Genomic DNA, 21,247 nt, shown 5'->3' with positions numbered 1-21,247 from the left:
TCCTCTCTCCTTTTTTTCAGTTGACCAGTACTGATTGGGTTCTTGAGGTATCCACTTTGTACCTGAACTTTTTATTATTAAGTACCTTTTACAGGCCATTTTCCCTACAAAAGTTGTATATTTGTTCCCTGTTCTTTTAATACATTCTTCTCCGATTACCCTAGATTTTAAGTTCCACTGTTCTTCTTTTCTTCTTTGTTCTGGTATTTGAAGTGTTTGCCCTGTTTGTTTCCATTTTAATATTTCCAGGGGTCCTACACTAATTCCTTCCCAAGGCTAAATCTCCGACATTTGGGTATTCCCACAAATCCAACAATTGGTTATATTTAATTCTTTACTGATTCTTTCAACTAAATCTATGAATAGATTCTTTCCCACAGGTATCTCTAGCTTATTTTCTTTCTTAGTTGCCATGACCAATTGCCTTTCCTTTATCAGGTCAGTTAGTTCCCCTCGACTTGCCTCATGCTCAAAACAAAACGAAGTTTCTCCTACAGGGCACTCTCCAAGTAAACGCTGCTGAAATGAGGCTGTGTTTCTTGCAATCCAATAAACTTTCCCACCTTCTTGACAGGTGGTTATTTGAGAATGGTTAAAACAACTGGGATTTATATTGGTATGAACTCTTATTAGAGACCCAAGACTTTCTTCATCATAGAGAGGATGGTAACACTTAGTGCACGCCGTTTCTTCACTCTCTACAAAGTTATTTATAAGCATGGCCAACATCAGCCCTTCCAAGAGTCCGGTATGAACAACCATTTTTGATCTCACCTGGTCATGCCTCTTGGGAATGGAGATTCCTTTAGGGCAGATAGCAGCTTCCCAGAGTCACTTTGTTTTCCCCCAGTTCTGTTAAGTTAGTGGCTCTTAGAAAATACTCTGTAGGAGAATTGTTCTTATGCTAGGACTGGAACCTGGTTTGAGGGCTAAATTTAATAAAGGACTAAGTAGTGTCTTAGAAATTGGAGAAGAATATATATATATATGTGTGTGTATATATATATATGTATATATAGAAATATATATAAACCTTTTAAAACTTTGGTCAGTTATCAGGGAAGACATGCAACAGTCATACTGAACTTAGCCAACTTTTGTGATTTTTAACTTTAAACTACTAAAACAACAGCAACAAATATCAAAACAAGTAGGAACATAACATAATGCTAACTTGCACGTGAACCTTCTTCTAAATAAAAAATGAAACTATTCAGTTAGTCTTTTATAAGAATCTCTTAACTATCCTTTGGTTTCCTTTTTAAAGTGATTCTGAGGTTTTTGGGGTCCAGGATAGCAGTCCATTTAGAAGCATCTGGCGGTGGTGTTACAGGGTCTAGTTCACTGCTGGGAGGTGAAATTGGTCCCTTAATCCGGGAGATGTGTGTCCAGCCTTGCTCCTGAGTCCGCACGGCAGTGTGTGTAGTCAGTAGTACCTGGAAGGGACCTTCAAATTTAGGGGTTAAGGGGGTGTTGTTCCAAGATTTAATAAGAACCCAATCCCCTGGGCTAATCTGGTGAGCATCTGTGTCAAGGGGAGAGGTCTGAGACCCTCTAATGTTTTCCCAGTGGCTTTTAAATATTCTTGGGTGGCAACTTCCCCTTCTAAGTAATCCCCTGAGCTGAAGGGAGTTATTAGAAAGGGAAGCCCGAACATCATTTCAGAAGGGGAAACCCCTATGTCAGAACGAGGTCTTGTCTGGATACGTAAAAGGGTAAGGGGTAAACGCCTGAGCCAACTCATTTGCGTTTCTTCAATTAATTTAGTTAATACATTCTTTAAAGTTTTGTTCATTCTTTCTACTCTTCCAGAGCTCTGGGGGTGCCATGGAGTATGTAGCCTCCATTTCATCCCCAGTGCCTCAATGACCCTGTGTAGAATTTGGGAGATGAAGTGTGGGCCTCTATCAGAATAAATGTTGTTAACTAAGCCATACCGGGGAATAATTTGGAGGAGACAGGAGCAGGGAGCTGGATCGGGATTGGGGGCAGCCGTCCCGCGTGGACAGGAGCGGGGTCAGCCGTCCCGTGCAGCCGGGAGCAGGGTAAAACTTTCTCTGAAGGATTTATTCATAACACTGAGAAATCAGAGGGGCAGCATGAAGCTGATGGAGGAGGAATGCTGGAATTCCCTGGCGTCACCTGTAGGGCACGCAATGAACATTTTGGGGCAGAATTGAGCACTGTGGGCACAAAAGCTGCTGTTATGTGTGGAGGACATGGAGGAGATATTTTTTGTAGGAAAATCAGAAGGGATCTCCAGACAAGAGTATTGTTTTTTTCTGTTGAGGAAGTGTCTGAGGTAAAATTTGGGTTGGATGTGCAGGGAAAATTTTGTGATAAAACCAGAGGTAATATTGAAGGGCCAGAAGGAATATTGAAATCTCAAGTAATCTAAAAGAGGGTGAATGAAAGTAGAATTGTAAGTAATCTCTGTGGTATAGAACATTTTAGGAGCAAAATATATGTTAATCTGTAGAAGATATTTTGAGGGGAAAATCTATGCAAGTGTGTGAGGCAGAGAGCAAATATTTTTGCGATAAAATTGTAGGTGATGTATTGGACACAGCTAGGAAACCTATTGGAGGCAAAATCAGAGGCAGTTTTTAGGATGGTCCAAAGTCCCTTTCTTGTTAGAAAACCTGAGGTAACATACGTGAAACAAATTAGTGCTTTTTTTCAAAGGCAAATTTGCAGTAATTTAGAGAGGAAAAATGAGCACATTTAAGGGCAAATCTGTTGTAACACAGCAGTTAAAGGCATCATCTTTGACAGAAAATCTGGGATAACTTAGAAGGGAAAGAGGTGACGTCTTTAGCTGAAATCCTGGGATATTTTAGAAGGCTATTGTTGTGGCAGAGTGGGAGCTGCAGACAAAATCTATTAGAAAAGCCTTTCTTCTGTGTCATAAGGGTCAAACATGACCCCATTGGTTTATAAACTACTCAGAGAAGAACCCAGTCAACAGTTTATATTTAAACAGTTTATATTTAAACAGTGTATATTTAAAAGATTTTAGATGTCTAACTGGACCTTTATAAAATTTTCTCTTTGAGGGTAAAGGTTTGCCAACTGCATATATTCATATGAACTTACTGATTTTATGTCAGTAACAAATATACAAAAGGATCTTAATGAGAGTTGTCTCCAACCCGTGACGCTCATAAACAAAAGCATTGTATTGTACTAAAATATATTCAACTAGGAGTGATTACAGTGAAGTTAGCGAAAAAAACATATTCATTAAAAGTTAATGTAAAAGAGCCATGTAAAAGCAGAGGCAAATGTCTTCTGCTAATCATTCTGGATGAGCTGAGGGGGGTGTACACACACGGAGTGATCATTACAAAAACCATGACAAAAAGGAATACTGTGCAAGACCAACTCCTAATATTTGGCATGGGGTGGTTTCAGACTCAGCCTGTAGAGCTGTTGGGTGCCAGGCACTTCAGCTGGAGCTTGTCAGGTCTAAGTGCATTGTCGTCCATTAACAGAAGCCGAGGGGCAAGCTGGATGAGCAGCAGCTTCGAGGTCAAGAGTGGAACGGCGAGGCAAGAGCGAGCTCGGAGCAGAAGAAGGAGCACGAGAGGCCCTCTGGGCAAAAGGCCTTGGTGGCACGGCCAGGGCACCTTCAGGGTGCCGCGGCTGACTTTGCTTGTGCTGGGCGACCTCCCTGCGTGCAGGGCTGCGTCTTTGCTCTGGTTGGCCTTTTGCCGTTGTGCTCCTTTGGCTGCCTGGAGAGAGGGGCACCCCTGTAAGGAGGGTGAGAGCCCCTTTTCTCTGCACCTGAGGGGGGAAACGGAGCTCCCCGAGCCCCCAGCCCGGCCGCCCTGTAAGCGGGGCAGGGCTTTTTCCCAGCCGTGGCAGCTTTCTGCCTCCTGCTGGCCCCCGGCCAGCGTGACCCCCTGTACTCGGGGCGCGTCACAGCCTTTGTCCTCGTAGCAGCCCTGAAGCGCCTCAGCGCGTCGAGGCCCCTGTGCCCTCCCCGCGGTGCGGTGCAGGTCTGATGCTTTTGTCTCCCACTGAGCAGTAGGGAGCCCTTTGGCTGCACGGAGCTCGCTCCCTCTTCTGGGACCGTCTTCCCCTCCCATCCTCCCTCCCTCCCTTGTCTTTGCGTTAGGTGGTGTGAATGAGCCCAGTGCGTTTGTGCTTTAGCACCCCTTTAGAAATAGAGCAGGGTAGCTTAGACTTCCCAGAGAGAGAGCCAGAGGAGCTCTGTGCAGCCACAAGCTGGTCCCCAAAATGCTTGCGTGGGCAAACGAAAAAAAAAAAAAAAAAAAAAAAAAAAATACCCTAAAAATTACAGAGACAACACCGAGAATTACCAAAAACCCCCCAAAAAAAATCCCCAAAAAATTCCCTTCAAGATTACAAATAAATTCCCTAAAACCCCCCAAAATTACTTAAAAAACCCCCAAAAATTACCATAACCTGGCAGCCAAAGGTGAGAAAAAAACCCAAAAAACACTGGAAAAATAGCCCCAAAAATTACCAAAAACCAAAAAAAAATTCCCCGAAAAATCCCCCAAAATTACCAAAAATATCCCCCAAAAAACACCCAAAAACCACCTGGACCTGGCAACTAAAGGTTAGAGAAAAAAACCCAAAATCATCCAAAAAATATCCCCAAAAATTTACCAAAACATCCCCAAAAAACTCCCAAAAATTACAAAAAAACCCCAAAAAGTTACCAAAAAACCGCCTGCAGCTGGCGGCCAAAGGTGAAGAAAAAAAACATCTAAAAAAATTAACAAAAAACATTACAAAAAATCCCCAAAAAATTACCAAAAACCCCAAAAAATTACCAAAAAACCCTGAAGAAACTTTCCCAAAAAAATTACCAAATTTTCAAAAAAAATCCCCAAACAAACCCCCAAAAATCAGCTGGACATTGCAGCCAAAGGTGAGAAAAAAGCCCATAAAACTACCCAAAAAAACAGCCAAAAACACCCCAAAAATAGCCCCAAAAATTACCAAAAACCCCCAAAAAATTACGAAAAAAAAAAAAAAAATCCCCCAAAATTTCCAAATAAATTCCCCAAAACACCCCAAAAAATTACCCCCAAAAAAAACCCGAAAATTGCCTAAACGCCAAAAAAAAATTCCCATAAAACCCCCCTAAAAACACCCCAAAAAAACCTTCCAAAATCACCATAATCTGGCAGCCAAAGGTGAGAAAAAAAAAAAAAAAAAAACAAAAAAACACCCAAAAAACTCAAAAACTATCCCCATAAATATCCCCAAAAAATTATATATAATAAATTATATAACAAGAAGCAACAGCATAGCCCCAAGGAAAACGTTCAAGGAAAGGTCACCTGTAATATGGAAGCATTCAGTGAATATAATCACCAGAGACCCGTTTGTGGTCCTTCCAGGACCATACCCTGTTGTAAAGTTTCACCACACACATCAGATTATAGGAGAAATCCTTCAGTGTGTCCTGCACAGACAAAGAATGCCTGCTTTCTAATGCTTCAAATTGTGTTAGAAATTTTTATTTTCGAGCCAGTTTTAGTATCATTCCCTTGGACGGACTTATGGATCTATGGGGAGCTGAAAGATTCCTGTCGGGGTTTGGGGGTCCCTGGGAGGGTTGGGAGTTTCTAGGGGAGATTTGGGGGATCAGTGGGGGAGACTGGGGGTCTCTGTCAGCGGGATACAAGCTCTCTGCCACTTTAACAAACCCAAGAACCTCCCAAACCACATGGAGACCCCCTCGATCCCCTTGGACCGCCAAACCCCCTCTACCCCCCCAGAACCACACCAACCTCCCCAAACCTTTCCCTGGGAATTCCAAACAACATCTCTGGGGACCGCAAAACCACCCCAGTGACCCCCAAAACTCCCTGGGCGTCTCTCGGCGGCCTCAGACCCGCAAACCCCTGCACGGACCCCACACGTCCTGCAGGGACTCCCTCAGCGCCCCCAGACCCTTCGGGAACCCCGATCACCCCGACACGGACCCCCCCCCACCTCCTTCGCCGAGCTGCGCGCCACCGCTTCCCGCCTTCCCCGCCCCCGCCTCCCATTGGCCGCAGTGCCCGCCCGTCCCCGCCCTTAACCAATCAGCGCCCGGATCGGAGCGCGCAGGCGAGACCAAACGAGAGCGCGGGCGATGGAGCGGGTGAGGTCTGAGGGGTCCGGAGGGGACAGAGGGGGGACTTGGGGGATCCCGGAGGGGAATTTGGGGGGCTCGCGGGGACCCGCGTCACTCCCCGCATCCCCGCCGCAGAGGCTCAGCCTGGAGCAGCGAACGGAGCGTCTGGTGCAAAGGAGGTGAGAGAGCAGCCCGGCCTCAAGTACCCCTCGGTAACTCCAGGTGCCCCCTGCGGACCCCAGTCGGCTCCCCCGTTCCTTCAGTGTTGTCCCGGACTCCAAGGGCTCCCCAGACCCCCAAATGTCGCTTCACACTTCTGAGTGCCTCCCAATTCCCTCCCTTGCCCCAGTATTCCCCAAGAGCACCTCAGGGACCCCAAACTATCCCACCCGGTCCCAGGTGATGCCCTGGACCCCCATTCTGCCCGTAAGTGCGTCCCGCAAGCCCTCAGATTTCTCCCGAGAGCACCAGTCCCGCGGGGGGCAGAGCAGGGTCAGTATTTTGGGGCTCCTCACCCCTCCTCCCTAAACGCTCTCTTCCCCCCAGCCAGGCCCTGCTCAGGCCTCGCTCCCGCGGGCCAGAGAGGGCGGGGCCTCTGTTTGGCTCCGCCCCCTCGAGCTCCATGCTCGATGACGTCCTCATTCAATGGCGCTCGAGGAGGTGCCGACGGGCGGAGCCAGCGCTGGACACGCCCCTGCTGGGCGGGACCCTTCTGGGCTCTGCTGCTCCCCAGGGCGCCCTGCAAGGAGTGCCACGGGGGAGGTCACGTGATCAACACGGGGCCCGGCAGGGCCTAGCGCCCTGGGAGTCACGTGACCCCTCTGAGGCCCAATGGCCGATCAGGAGACACTTCCGCAAGCAGCAGGGGGCGTCTGCAGCCCAGGCTGTCTCCCAGGAACCCTTCTGGCAGGAGCCATGTTGGAGGTCACATGACTCCCACAAGGCCCACTGGCCAATGAGGAGCAGCTCACTGGATACCCTGCAGGGGTCAGGATACTTACAGTCACGTGACTCCCATGAGGCCCTGTGGCAAAGCAGCAGCTGTTGTGCATCTGCGCACCAAGGGGCGCCACTCCGTGGGAAGCAAGAGTCCCATGAGCCCTTGCGGCATGAGCCATTTTGGGAGTTACACGACTGCCTCGGAGCTCTGCAGTGTGCACCATATGGGAAGTCACATGACTTCCAGGATACCCTGCGGCCAGTAAGTGAGGCGCATCCTGAGCTCCTGTGCCGGGGAGCGCCAGGCTTGGAGTCATGTGACCCCTGCAAGGCCCCACAGCCAATCCAGAGCAGTGCCGGTGATGCCCTACAGGGGGCGCCATTGCAGCAGCCACTGGGTGAGGAACCAGAGGAGCTCTTGTGGGTCATGGGGTCACTTGAAAGCTGGGGGTCACTTGAGGATCATGGGGGCACTTGTGGGTCATGCGGGAGTCACTTGAGGATCATGGGGGCACTTGTGGGTCATGCGGGAGTCACTTGAGGATCATGGAGGCATTTGTGGGTCATGGGGGAGTCACTTGAGGATCATGGGGGGCACTTGTGGGTCAGGGGCACTTGAGGGTCATGGGGGTTCACTGATGGGGCTGGGGGTGGCCTTGTGGGCCAGGGGGTCAATGATGGGCCAGGAGGTGCTTTTGTGGGCCAGGAGTGGTCACTTGGTGGGGGAGGTGAGGGCCACTTGTGGGTCAGGGATCACTTGATGGGCTGAGGGGGCACTTGTGGGTTGGGGAGGCACTTGTGGCTTGGGAAGTCCCTTGTGGGGCTGGGGGAACACTTGTGGGACTGCCACCCCTGTGACATTCAGACCCCCCCAGGCCCTCTGGGGGACCCCCTCCTGTGGATGCTGCGATGCCACCACCGGGCCATAAGGGGACGCCTTCGGTAGGACACCCCCACCCCCAAATTTCAGGGGTCTGCCACTGTGCCTCTCCCAGGTCCCTCTAATCCCTCCTTTGCTCTCCCTTCTCCCCCCAGGGCCATCGAGACTCTCCTGGAATGCCCACCTGTGCACCCCCAACCCATGGTGGGACCAATAAAGCAGTGACACCCCAAAATTGCACAAGGGAGGTGTGGAGACCCCCAGAATCGTCTCCTTTACCTCCCCTACCTTTGGGATTGCCCCAATCCCCTCCCCCCCCCCATATGTCCCCAAGAGCATTTGGGGGGTTCTGGGGGCTCGAAGGAGGGTGTTGCTGAGGTGCTGGGTGTCTCTGGGGGGGTCCCTGAGGATCTTTGGGGTGTTTGGAGGAGCTCTGAGGCTGCAGAAGAGGTTTGGGGGATGCATGGGGAGCGCTGGAAATTGGGAATGGTTTGATAGGCCCTAGGTCTCTATAGGGGGTCCGGAAGAAATCTGTGGGATTTGGGGGGACACTCTATGGGTGTTGGGGGAGGTCTGCAGAAGATGTTGGGGGTCCAGAAAGGGGTTTGCAGGAACCCTTGGGTTCTGGGGGTCTTTAAGAGTCTGGGGGTCTGTGTGATGTTTTGGGGATCCCAGGACAGGGCTGGGGGGTCTGTGAGGACTAGGAAGTCTATAGGGGTGTCTGGGGGGTTACTGAGTGTATCGGGGCAGGGAACCCCGAACCCGTGGGGCCAGGGCTCACCTGTCTTCTTCACCCTCACGGCTGACATGGCGCCAGGGCATTCTGGTGTTGCCCCGCCCCTAAGAACGCTGTGGGGGTTCATGAGGTGCCTCAGAAACTCCTCCGGAGCCCCCCAAAATCCCTGGGACGCTCCCGCCTCCAACTGACTGTTGGCTTGCGCCAGTTTACTCGCTTTCTGGACTACAACTCCCGAAATGCCGCGGGGCCCTGTAGAACACCTTTGGGGCCGGACTGCAGTTCCCATTGCGCCCCGCGGCGCTGGGAGCGCGGCCAGAGCCAGGCATGAGCCCTGAGCCTTGAGCGCCCCCGGCTGCTCCCCAGGGGCTCCCTGAGCCCTGAGTGCCCCTGGCCGCTCCCCAGGGGCAACTAGGATCCTACAGGGAACAACTGGAACCATGCTGGAGAGTGACAGCAAGTAAGGGCAATCATACTGGGGCTGAATGGGAGCAACTGGGACCATGCTGGGATCATACTAGTGGGAGTGACTAGGATCATACAGGGAATGACTCAAACCATACTGGAGGCGATTGGGAGCCACTGAGACCAGGGCCAGAAGGATCCAGCAAATTTCAGGCCGTGGTGGTGAGACAGCCCTGGAACAGATTCCCTGGGGGGAACCCATGGTGTGGACAGGAACACCAGGGCATTGGGAACAGCCAGAGCTTGGGAAAGGCAGATCCTGCCTGACTCACCTGATGTCCTGCTGTGCCCAGGTAGCCCCAGTGGGTGTTGGACATGTGTGGGTGTGTCTGCCTGAAGCTCAGCAAAGACTTTGGCGCTGCCTTCATCTCCCTGCATCTCCTGGAGCACCTGCAGCTCCCAGCTGGGATAGGTGCCTCTCACTGGGAGAGACATGGCTGGTGACCAGGCCAAGGAGGAGTGGGAATGGGGCTACAGCCAGCTGGGGCTGGGCACTGACCAGGGTTCCCCAGGGCTCAGTGTTGGCTTTGGTCCTGTTCAACATCTCCATCTGTGGCTTGGACAAGGGGATTGAGGGCACCCTCAGGAGGTTCACAGATCACACCAACTTGGGAGGAAGTGTGGATCTGCTGAAAGGCAGGAAGCTCTGCAGAGGGATCACGACAGGCTGGATCAATGGGTTAAGGACAATGGTGTGAGGGTCAAAAAAGCCAAGTGTTGGGTCACAACAAACTCATGGAATGTTCCATGAGCTGGGAAAGGAATGGCTTGAGAGCTGCTCCACAGAAAGGAATTTGGGGCTGCTGGTTGGCAGCCAGCTGAATTTGAGCCAATGTGTGCCCAGGTAGACAAGAAGGCCCTGGATCAGTCATAGTGTGGCCAACAGGACCAGGGCAGTGATTGGAGGCCCCACCTTGAGTCCCGTGCCCATTTCTGATCCCTCACTGCAAGAGAGACATTGAGGGGCTGGAGCATGTCCAGGAAAGGGAACAGAGCTGGAGGAAGGGAAGGGGCTGGAGCACCAAGAGCAGCTGAGGGAGATGGAAGGGCTCAGCCTGGAGAAAAGGAGGCTCAGGGGGACCTTCTGGCTCTGCACAACTCCCTGACAGGGAGGGGGCAGCCAGAAGGGTCAGGCTCTGCTCCCAGGGAAGAGAGACAGGACAAGAGGAAATGGCTTGAAGCTGTGCCAGGGGAGGTTCAGGTTAGACATCAGGAAGAATTTCTTCAAGGAAAAGGTTGTCAGGAATTGGAAGGGGCTGCCCAGGGAGGTTTGGCATCTCCATCCCTGGAGGTGTTCAAGAAACAACTAGATATGACACTTAATGGGATGGTCAAGTCATAAGGGGAAGTTGGTCAGAGGTTGGATTCAGTCTTGGAGGGATTTTTCAACCTCAGTGATTCTGTTAAATGGGTGTGTGGTGGCCCACTGGCATGAACTGGAAGATCTAGGGGGACAACTGGGATGTCTAGTATTAGAAACTGGGAGATTTGATGGTGTCAAATTGGGGGTGTGATGACCCACTTAAAGAACTGAGGGGCAACTGGGTGGACAACTAGGGGCAACTGGGAGGCTTGATGGGGTCAAATGGGGCTTGATGGATTTAAATGAGGGGTGTGGTGGCCCACCAGGAGAACTGAGAGTATACTGGGACGTCTGTGAGGCAATGCCCTTAAGAGCCAGAGCCCACCTGGGTCATCATGGGTTCACTAATGCCCCAATCTGCTTCTCCAAATGGATTTCATGGACAGTTATAACCCTTGACTGACCCCTGCTGGATACGGGAGGCACAGGGAGCTACTGCGACCATGTTGGGACCAACTGAAGACACACTGGGAGCAAATGGAAGATGCTAAAACCATGTTGGGGGTACTGGGACCACAGCTGGGGCAACTAGGATCATACAGGGGACAGCTGGAACCATGCTGGGTTCGTACTGTGTGTGAAACCACACTGGGGGCAACTGGTATCATACTGGGAGTGACTGGGATCATAGTGAGATCATTCTAGTAGGAAAAGGAATTGACTGGGACCATTAGGGGTGTAAGAGGTATCATACTGGGAGTCGTTGTGATCATACTGGACTCACACTGGGAGTGACTGGAAAGCACTAGAATGATATGGGAGGAGACTGGAATCATACTGGGATCATTCTAGGAGTAGCTGGAACCACACGGATAACCGGGAGCAACGGGAACCAGCCGGGAAGTGACTGGGATGACACTAGGACGAGAGACTGCCCCAGGAGCAGCGAGGGGCGGGGCGCTGGGGGCAGGGCCATGCAGATTTATGCTAATGAGCGCGCGGCCGCCGCGGCAGCGTCGAGGGGCGGGGTCCGGTGGCGCTGACCGCACGAGAGGAAGTGACGCCCCGAGCGGCGCGGAGCGGCGGGAGGTTTGAACGGCGTGGCGGCGGTGAGTCACGGGCGGGGGCGCTCGAGGGGACCCGGGAGTGGCGGGAGGTCCCTGGGCACCGGGTCCGCCCTGACCCGGCCTTCCCCGGCAGCCAGGTCCCTCCAGCCCCGCCGGCGCCCGCACTCGCCCTGACCCCGCGGCCCGAGCATGCCCCGCCCGAAGCCCACACCGAGACGGCGCAGGCCCCCCCCGGCGCCCCCAGCGCCAACGCCGCGGGCACGCAGTGAGTGCGGGGCGGGGATTCCCCTTGCGGACACCCCCTGAGCACCTCCCACATCGAGCCCCCTTCCAGAGCACTCCTAGGGACCCCACTGTAGCGCTCCCCTTATGGACCCTCCTCCCCATTGTTCTCCCCCGCGCCACCCTGTGCCCTATACGTTTCCATTACCTATAGGCACCACAGACTCCCTCTCCCCTATAACCCCCCATAGTCCCCGTCCCCTATACCTCCCCTGTATCGGCCATCAGTGTAGCTCCCTATAGATCCCTCATACCTGTAATGTCCTCCCCAGACTTTATAGATCCCTTATAACCCCCACAGCTCCGCCCTGTCCCCCCGGCCCCAATAGTTCCCCACAGATCCCCTAGAGCCCCCTGCCCAAACATATCTTCAGAAGTCCCCAGAAAGCCCCATTCAATGCCCCCCCAGGACGCCGCCCGGGTCAGCGGGCATTGCAGGAGATCCGCAAGTATCAGAGCAGTACCCGCCTGCTGCTGCGCCCTGGCCCCTTCGCCCGCCTGGTGAGAACTCCCCCACATCCCAAAATGAGCACTCCTGCACCCTAAAATCCATAGACACCTAGATTTCCTCTACGGAACACCCCCAACATTCTCTTTGGACTCCCAAACTCCCCTGGGACCACACAGATCATCTCAGATACCCAGAAAATCTACCTTGGGACCCTCAAATCCCTCCAAGACCCCGCCCCAAAAATCCACTCCAAGGTCTCCAACATTCTCTGGGATCTCCTGAACCACTCTGGATCTCCTCTCCTGGGATCCCCAAATTCATCCCAGGACACCCTAGGTCAACCCTTTTGGACCCTGCAACCTTCCCCACAGTGTTCAAATCCACCCTGGAACCCTTCAGCTCCCCACAGGACTACCCCAAATATCTACTGGAACCCTTCAAACAATCCCTGGGACCCCTTCAAATCCAACCCCGAAATCCACCCTGCGACCCCTGAAGCCAACCTGAAGCCCTCCAACCTCCCCTTGGAGGACTCCTATCCCAAACTTCCATTGGGACCCTCCAACCCCCTCCAGACTCACCAAGTTACCCCCCAGACCCACAAATCTCCCCCTGGGACTCCTCAGGACCACCCCCTTCCCCCAGGGCCCCCCCTCAACCCTTTTGCAGCCCTCCCCATGTCCTTGTCCTCCCCATCCTCAAGACATGGTGGGCCTTTCCTCCCCCAACATCCTTGCATATCCCCCAATGTCCTTCTGTGGTTCCAGACATCCTTGTGTCCCGCCACCTTCAGAGGCTGCATGGATCGGGTGTTCCCTGTGCCCCTTCCCCTGTGCTGGCACTGTCCCCCCGTCCCACTGGGACACAGGAGTGTGTCCCTGTGTTCCCATGCCTGAAGAACATTCCCAAGATGTTCCCAGAGTGGTGCTTCCCCCCCACCTTCTACCTGGCATCTCCACAGGGTGTTCCCACATTCCCCACTCTCCAGTGTATCCCCATCCTGTTGCCAGTGTTCCTGTCCCTGGGGTGTCCCCAAAGGGTCCGGGGTGACAACAAGGATGTTCCCAGGTCTCTGGGATGTCCCCAGGGCAGTGTCTCCATGTCTCTAGGGTGTTGCCAGGGTGGTGGCCCCAGCCCAGGGTCCCCAATGCTCGCATATCCGCTCCATGTTGTCCCAATGTTCCCCCCTCGCTGTGGCCCCGATGCCCTCATGTGCCCCCATCGCTGCCGCAGGTGCGGGAGATCTGCCTGCTCTTCACCCGAGGGGTGGATTACCGCTGGCAGCGCATGGCCCTGCTGGCACTGCAGGAGGTAGGGGTTGGGGGGCCCAGCGTGGTGCAGGGGGGTCACAGAGGGGCTGGAGGGGTCCTATAGGTGCTGTGGGGGTGTCCAGGGGGCTTAGAGGGGTGGGGAGGGGACAGAGGAGGAAGTCATGGGTGCTGAGATTTCCATGGAGGTTGGGAAAAGGGGTTCTGGGGGTTCTGCAGGGGGGTCTGTGGGTGCTGGGGATGTCTCTAGGGAGCTGGGGAGGTCCAGGAAGGTCTTTGGGTGCTTGAATGGGGCTGAGAGGTTTGTTGGAGGTGTCTGATGGGAGCTGAGGGATATTCTAGGAGGGTCTCCATGGGCTGGTAGGGGGTTTATGGGTTCTGGGACAGGGTTCCATGATGTTGAGAGGGTCTCTGGGAGACCTCTGGATGCTGGGGTGGGTCCCATATTCCCGGGATCTGTTAGGGAATGGGGATGGGTCACTGGGTGTTGGTCCCCCCTCACACATTTACAGGGCAGGGTGTTTCAGTTCCCCCAGCCGCCCATGGGTGAGTTTGGAGGGACCCTGGCCCCTGGGGCTGTGTTTTGGGGGGGGTCGCTACTCCTGGGGGGAACTGTGGGGGTTGGGGCATGCTGGGGCCGTTGGGGACCCCCCCCCTGTTTTTGGGACACAGGCGACAGAGGCCTTTGTCGTGCGGCTGATGGAAGATGGGTACCTGTGCTCGCTGCACGCCCGCCGAGTCACCCTGTACCCCAAGGATCTGCAGCTGGCCCGGCGCCTGCGGGGACTTGAGGGGGGGGGGGGCATGTGAATGGGGACTCCCCCTGAGCCCCTCCACACAGACCCCTGTGCCAGGACCCCCACGCTGGGGCTCTCTCCTGACAATCTCACACCCCTAATCTCACTGGGACCTCCCATGGGACCATCATACTGAGACCCCTCCATAGGGTCCCTCAAGGTAGGGCCCTCTCCTGACATGCCTAATCTGATTTGGGATCCACCTCCCCTAGACCACTCAGGTGGACCCACTGCATAGACTCCTCCCATTGGATCCCCACCTCAGGATCCTCAACAACCCCTTCAGAGACCCATCCCAGGGTGGAGGTCTCTTTCCTTAGTCCAGCACCCCTCAGATTACTGAGGACCCCTACCCATGATCCATCCCCCTGGGACACCCTCACCAGCATGCCAGTCCCAGGAAAGCCTACCCAGGACCTCCACCCTATTGGGAACCTACCCAGTCCTGGTGCACCTCAATAATTAATAAATGTTTGCAACCTCTAGGTGCTGTTGCTGGGAAAGATGGGGGAGATTTGGGGTTGAGGGCGGAACTCTGGAGGGGAGAACTCATAGGAAGGGGGGCTCTAACAACCCAAAATTGCTTATTTTGAGCTCAGAAGCTGCCTACATTATTTTTTTCTGAGCCAAAAACATCCCTGAATTATTTGGAAGGCTGTGCCTGAGTGGTGGTGGAATGCAGTGGGAGGGGAGATGCTCTGCCAGAGGGAATATCAGGGAGGATAAGGATGGGAGGTGTGAAGAGCAGCTGGGATACATGGAGATCCTCAACAACATGGGCAAAGGTTAAGTTGACTTGTGTGAGGGGTCAGAAAGTGAGGACACTGTCTTGGCAGTTTAGAAACTCCTTGGGCATTTCAGGGAGAGTTGGCAAAAGAGCTCTGGGGGCAGCCTGGAGGGGTCTCCAGGCCAGTGAGCAGGTTCCCATGGGGAATGGCAACTGCCCTGGCATTCGTGGCCAGGCAAAGCAAAGGGTTCCAACAGCATGGAGAATCTTGGAATGATGTTTAAGCAGAGCTGCCTGGTAGGGGAATAGGGGGATGCTCACGGGGGCCTGGTCCCAGCCCACAGGGAAGAGCTGGTCAGGGATGCGCTCATCAGTGCCAGCCTGGGCTGCCACAACCAGGAAATAGTGGGGTCCCAGGCACCGAGGGGCAGGGACTGAGGCCAGCAGCAAAGCACAGAGCTGGGGCTCCAGAGGAGAAGACTTTGATGAACTCAGGGTCCTGAACCAGGTGGCAGCAGTGGCAGCAGCTCTGAAGGGTGAAAGAGCCCAGGAAATCTGATAGGCCTGTTATAAATAATAAAGAGATCCAGCCGAATTAAATATAATCAAATAAGCCATAATTTATTTCGCGACCGAAATACGGTCCTCGATAGCCACAATCAAAAAGGGACAGCGCCAAGCCCGGGTTCGACGCTGGGTGAACACACTCTGATCTGAACTCTGTCACATCGGATCCCCCAGTGTTCACAACACCGCCTTGCTCTGCCCAGTTTTTATACAGGTTTTCCTGCCTGGAGCAGAGGTCTTTTCTCTGCTTCGCATATTCATGTAGTTTTTTTTCTCTGGGTTGGGTCGGACAAAACCATGTCTGGGAAGCGATGAATTTTGGTGAATGTAGATCTTGGTTTATGAGAAGCAGGCTTTGAGATGTAGCTTTCCTGATGGCTCTGGTTATCTGAATTGTCGATACTTGTCGGGTGTTCATCGCTTGGGTGTTTCCTGACAGTTTCTGAAAGGGCTATCTCTGCCGAGGCTACTTCTATTAACTTGCTAATTTGTGTTCTCCACCTTTTGTTGGCAGTTACAGTGTTGCTACGAGGCAATCCCTGCTCTTCCCTCCCCGGTTTCTGGTTTCCAAGTTTCTTTGTTGTTTTATTTATTTCACATTAATTTATAAACTAACACAAATTACATCATAACATATATTACAGGCTCTACAGGGCAGCCTCTTCCAAGGGCAGGAATGGTCTTTCCAAGAAGCCACGAGTAAATCACCCATCTCCTGAGGCTCTTGGCTGAGCTGGCCGAGCTCCAGGGTGAAAAGGCAGCACGTGGGCGGTGAGCACCCACTCACTCACACCCCTGGTGTCCCAAATCACCTCCATAAGCCTGAGGACCTCCATGTCCCAAAACCACCGTGTCCCCAACTCTTCCTTTTGGTGTCCCTGAGTCACCTTCTCGAGGACGAAGGCCAGGGGTGGGAGGTGCTGGCCTGGCATAGCCCCCTGGGGTACCTGGTCCCTCCTGTCACTCCCAGGTCCCCACACACTGCCACACCTGCCGGCATTGCCACCCCACGGACATATGTCCCCTGGCGCTGCCATGCTCATGGTGGCATCTCCATGGCCACCTCATCCTGGCACGCCTGGTGGCACAGTCAGTCCACACAACCCCCTGTGGGTGACAGGGACACTGTGGGAACCCACACCCTGTTCTGCCCCCTCAGTGACCCCCTTGGGGACATCGCAGCCAGTGGCACTGGTGCCGCTCAATGCCACCATGTGAGACATGTCCCAGTTCTCGCTGGTGGATGGACACCTATGCCACTGGGCAGGGATGAGGAGGTGAGTGGGGACATCAGGAGTGTCCCCTGGGGTACTAGGGTGGCACCTCCTGACCCCACAGTGTACCCAGGGCTCGTGGTGGAGGAGGACCTGCACCAAAAGGGCCATGTCCAGGGCCACTAACCTGTACCTGGTAGGCAGGAGGGACCCCAGTGAAAACATGGTGGTGCTGCCTGGGGGTGGCAGGTGATGTGGGGCATGTGTGGGCACAGGGACCCTTGGGTCACAGGCTGGGGCAGGTACCCTGCGTCCCATGTCCTGTGCCCTGTGTCCCATGTCCTGTGCCATGCTCAAAGTCATGTGCCATGTCCTGTGCCCAATGTCCTGTGCCCCATATCCCACATCCCATATTCCATTCCTTGTGTCCTATCTCCCATGAAACCCTTCATGCTGTTCCCCAGCCATGCCCGGGGCCCCATACCAAGCTATTATAAATGAGAAACAAAGTCTCGATATTCAGCAAAATTTAGATTGGTTTATTTTATACAGACAGAACAAGCAGCATGCTGGGGAAAACGTGAGGGGCCACTGCCCACTCCATGCTTCCACCGAACTTGGTTTGCAGCTCCCTTTTTATAGGATGGTTTTCCTTGTAGTCATCAATAATTGTTATTGTTTTGTTGTAATAATTCTGCAAGGTAAACTTCTGTGGGACAGCTCTTCGGACAATTGGTCACGTAACCATCTGGTCTTGGTAGATAAAAAACAGAAATAGGAAGCCTGATCTTTAGCAGATAGTTTGTGATTAATTACACAAAGGCAGGAAATCTGATTCTGCAAACTCTTTCAGGTTGCAATTGATTACACAAAGGCAGGAAATCTGATTCTGCAAAAAACCTTTCAGACTATGGAAACCCCCTTTTTTTTTTTTCTTTTACAAACTGGTATACACAATATTCATAACAGAGGGATTTAAATAGAGTGGGTTTAATCATATATTTCCCTTTATCTAGGTCCATGTTCTTTTCGTATTTTAAGTATTCTGGTTTATACAAACTCCAAAACTTCTATGATTAACACAAATAATTTATCAATTATCACAAAGGTCAAGCATCGTGGCTCTGGGAACAGGGTCTGGGAACTGAGTCTAGACACTGTCACTGCGGCTGGAAGCCACCTGGGACAGTGCTTTGCATCATGGCACAGCAGCTGGACATGGGGTGGAGATTGGGACTGGACAATGCACACAAGGACTGGGGCTCGGCACTGGGAGCGAGCACTGGCACTGGGACTGGAGTTGGACAACAAACCAGGATAAGGATAAAGCCCCTGGCCTGGGTCTGGCGGTACGGGGAGGCACTGCGTTTACTGGCAGTACTGGGAGCTACCGGAGGGGTACAGGGGGTGCTGACTGATCCCCCCCAGAACAGAACGAGACGAACCCCCGGGGGGGTGGGGGACCGAAAATGAGACACCCCTGCCCGAGTTCCCAATTCAGCACGGTCACGGTGCGACAGTCCAGTCCCTGGCTCCTCCCCTTGTCCCTCCTCGGCCCCAGGGGATGACACGGGGCTGTCCCTATCCCAGTCCCCATTCCCGGTCCCTCCCCGCCCGCGGCCCTCACGGACCACGGAAACCCCGCGCTGCTTCCGCCCACCAATCCCAGCGCGCGATCCTGGATTTGCATAACCACGCCCTCCGCTCTGGCCACGCCCACCGACGGCTATGGCCCCTTCCGGGCCCTCTTTGCTCCCAGTTCCCTCCCAGTGCTCCCAGTAGAAGCGGCACTGGCAGGAGAGAGCTCCCAGTTCCTTCCAGGTACTCTCAGGATCGCTGCCGCTGCTCTCTCTGTCATTCCCAGTGCTCCCAGGATCACTCCCAGCGCCGCGGGGGCCGCAGCCACTTTGAAACCCCCCAAGGCAGAGTGCGGCTGCTTTTGGGTGTCGGCGCCTGCCCGGGCCGGGCTGGGAGCGGAGGAGAGGGAGGAGGGGAGGAAGAGCCGCAGCAGCAGAACCGGACGACTTCCCCCGCCCTCCCGCTGAGGTCACAGCTCCGCCGGCATCAAACCTGCCCCCGGAATCCGCAGGTGAGGACGGAGGGGGAGCTCGCCCCGAATCGATCATGGGTGTGGCTCCGGGAGGGTTTTTTTTGCGGGCCAGGGGATGTTTGGATCTTGCAGGACCCCAAAGCCGAGCCGGAAGTGCCCCGGGAAGGATCTTGGCGGGGGGGGGTCCCACGTTGCGATCGCCCGGTACCGGCGGGGAGGGGGCGATATCGGCTCTGGGGATCCCCGGCAGATCCGGGGGGGGGAACGCGAGAGCCCCGGAGCGGGGAGAGCGCAGAGGGGCGATCCCGGAGCCGGGGGACCCCCGGCAGCCTGGAGGGGTGCGGGAGGTTGGTGCTGAGCGGGCTCCGGGCCCCCCGAGGCTGAAAGGAGCGCTGACTTCACCAGCTGCCCTCGGGCAGCGCCAACATCAAACCCAACGCGCTCAGCTCTTGTTTACCCCAAAACTGGATTTCCATTCCCAAACCTTGACACGATGGAGAAGGAAGACGTGAGGAAAAGGAACACGCCTACGGAGCCCCAGGCAGGTGAGGAAGTCAGTGCCCCTTTCCCCCTGTGTCCTGCTTCATCTCCCAGCCCAGCACGGCTCCGGCTGAAACACAACGCCGCTGCCGACGCCATCTTGACAGGGACAAATCGGGGGATCTCCTTGCCCTTCCCCTTCCCTCTGGCGCGGAGGTAAATCCCATCCTCTCTTTGTCCTTCCTCCCCCAGACAAGGAGCTAAGGATGGAGACCAGGGAGGACAAATCCCCGCAGCAGAACCTCGTAGAAGAGGCCGTTTACAGTGGCTCCATGGCGCAGGAATCCAACGGGGAGGAACAGCCCCAGAGATCCCTCACGGGATCTTGGATATCCGAGGAGGAAACGCCCACCAAGGGCCAGAGAAGCGGACAGACCTGCAGCCAGAGCTCGGAGCTGGGGGTCCATCAGCAGCTTCATGATGGGGAGAAGCCCCACAAGTGCTCGGAATGTGGGAAGAGCTTCAGCAAAAGATCCTCCCTGATCTGCCACTGGAGAATTCACGTGGGGGAACGGCCCTACGAGTGCGGGGAGTGTGGGAAGAGCTTCAGTACGAGATTCAAACTGACCCGCCATCAGATGATCCACACTGGGGAGAGGCCCTATGAGTGTGATAAATGCGGGAAGAGGTTTCAGACCAGCTCCAATCTTGTCATGCATCAGCGCATTCACACAGAGGAGAAGCCCTTCCGCTGCCCCAAATGTGGGAAGGGCTTCAAACACAACTGCCGCCTTGTCTCCCACCTGCGTATCCACACTGGGGAGTGGCCCTACGAGTGTGGCCAGTGTGGGAAGTGCTTCAGGACAAGCTCTGAACTGATTGTCCACCGAAGGATCCACACAGGGGAACAGCTCTATGAGTGTGATAAATGCAGCAAGAGGTTTCTGACCAGCTCCAGTCTCCTCAGTCACTATCGCATTCACACAGAGGAGAAGCCCTTCTTCTGCCCCAAATGTGGGAAGACCTTCAGGCACAGCTCCAACTTTGTCAAGCACCAGCGCGTCCACACTGGGGAGAGGCCCTATGTGTGTCCTGTGTGTGGGAAAAGCTTCTCACAGAGCTCTACCTTGACCCAACACCAACGGAGTCTCCACTAAGGGAAGCACTGCAAGTTCCCCGAGTGCGGAAAGAGCTTCGTGCTCTGCTCCTGCTCCATCTCCATGGCAGGATCCGCACTGGATGATCCCCAGTGACCCCCAGTGGGCAGAGTGCTGGTCATCCATGTTGGGAAGACACCTGGCTGGGGGGGCTCCATGGTCTCGTAGCTTCCCTTAAGCACCTGAACACATCCACAGATCAACATCAGAAATCCATTGTGGAGAGCACATTTATTGATTTCTGACCTTAGAAAAATCTCACTTTTTGTGTCTTCTGGTGGCATGAAGTAACACTGGATGGCCTTGGAGGTCTTCCTCTCTGGCCCACGGGCATCTTCCACAGCCAGATGGGAAGAGACTAGGGTAAAACCCAGGATTTTGTAGACAGTGGGGTGGAAACCGCTCCGAAGAGTTTCTTCCCACCCAGCCAAGCATGTGGCCTTTTGTTTTGGCCTTGAAACTGAAAGGTTTCTGTTCATCCTTTTGAAAGCCTGAAATTGGGGTAAAAATAAAGATGTTGAAGTAAGGCGTGGATTGAGAGATGTTGCGGACAAGGACATGGGTGAGGTCATGGATGGGGACATGAGAGGACACAGCTTTTTCATGGGGACATAAACATGGATGGGGACACAGGCCTAGCTGTGGACATGAGGGGACGTGTGTGGTGACATGAACTGGGACATCAATGCCACCACCTGTGCCACCACTATGTCACCAGCACCTTCATCTCGGCAATGGTGAAGTGCTGCCCAATGCAGTTCCTG

The 21,247-nt window shown here is 54.0% G+C and overlaps 2 protein-coding genes across 13 annotated transcripts; both read left to right on the top strand.

Moving 5' to 3' along the window:
* The first annotated feature begins 6,077 nt into the window (after window positions 1-6,077).
* Window positions 6,078-14,773, top strand: CENPA (centromere protein A). Of its 9 annotated transcripts, none has more exons than XM_056509814.1 (7): window positions 7,350-7,437; window positions 8,075-8,167; window positions 11,276-11,532; window positions 11,628-11,755; window positions 12,182-12,273; window positions 13,457-13,534; window positions 14,164-14,773. In XM_056509814.1, exons 4-7 carry the CDS (start codon window positions 11,680-11,682, stop codon window positions 14,299-14,301), a joined length of 384 nt encoding a protein of 127 aa, XP_056365789.1. In that variant the 5' UTR covers window positions 7,350-7,437; window positions 8,075-8,167; window positions 11,276-11,532; window positions 11,628-11,679; the 3' UTR covers window positions 14,302-14,773. The 9 variants fall into 9 exon arrangements, with proteins under 9 accessions (XP_056365787.1, XP_056365786.1, XP_056365783.1 ...); XM_056509813.1 differs by having other exon boundaries at window positions 11,624-11,755; XM_056509817.1 differs by lacking the exons at window positions 7,350-7,437; window positions 8,075-8,167 and adding an exon at window positions 9,852-11,047 and having other exon boundaries at window positions 11,624-11,755.
* A 3,572-nt stretch (window positions 14,774-18,345) lies between these two features.
* LOC130262558 (zinc finger protein 239-like) lies at window positions 18,346-21,007 on the top strand. Of its 4 annotated transcripts, none has more exons than XM_056509802.1 (3): window positions 18,346-18,885; window positions 19,349-19,391; window positions 19,579-21,007. In XM_056509802.1, the coding sequence occupies exons 1-3, from the start codon at window positions 18,361-18,363 to the stop codon at window positions 20,481-20,483; spliced, it is 1,473 nt and encodes a 490-aa protein (XP_056365777.1). In that variant the 5' UTR covers window positions 18,346-18,360; the 3' UTR covers window positions 20,484-21,007. The 4 variants fall into 4 exon arrangements, with proteins under 4 accessions (XP_056365777.1, XP_056365780.1, XP_056365778.1 ...); XM_056509805.1 differs by having other exon boundaries at window positions 18,481-18,885; window positions 19,293-19,391; XM_056509803.1 differs by having other exon boundaries at window positions 18,481-18,885; window positions 19,266-19,391.
* Window positions 21,008-21,247: the final 240 nt, after the last annotated feature.

The sequence above is a fragment of the Oenanthe melanoleuca genome, chromosome 24 (assembly GCF_029582105.1).
Source record: "Oenanthe melanoleuca isolate GR-GAL-2019-014 chromosome 24, OMel1.0, whole genome shotgun sequence".
Classification (NCBI taxonomy): domain Eukaryota; kingdom Metazoa; phylum Chordata; class Aves; order Passeriformes; family Muscicapidae; genus Oenanthe; species Oenanthe melanoleuca.
The sequence above is the reverse complement of the archived record's forward strand: the minus strand, read 5'-3'. Positions and strand labels throughout refer to the sequence as shown.

Excerpts from the sequence above, each read along its gene's own strand:
- CENPA (XM_056509808.1), top strand. The coding sequence starts at position 6,119 with ATGGAGCGGGTGAGGTCTGAGGGGTCCGGAGGGGACAGAGGGGGGACT. Across the intron at positions 6,280-6,646 it reads GAGCGTCTGGTGCAAAGGAG|CCAGGCCCTGCTCAGGCCTC; the intron begins GTGAGAGAGCAG and ends TCTTCCCCCCAG. Across the intron at positions 7,982-8,074 it reads GCCATAAGGGGACGCCTTCG|GGCCATCGAGACTCTCCTGG; the intron begins GTAGGACACCCC and ends TTCTCCCCCCAG.
- LOC130262558 (XM_056509802.1), top strand. The coding sequence starts at position 18,361 with ATGACACGGGGCTGTCCCTATCCCAGTCCCCATTCCCGGTCCCTCCCC. Across the intron at positions 18,886-19,348 it reads CCTGCCCCCGGAATCCGCAG|GAAGACGTGAGGAAAAGGAA; the intron begins GTGAGGACGGAG and ends ACGATGGAGAAG. Across the intron at positions 19,392-19,578 it reads GCCTACGGAGCCCCAGGCAG|ACAAGGAGCTAAGGATGGAG; the intron begins GTGAGGAAGTCA and ends TTCCTCCCCCAG.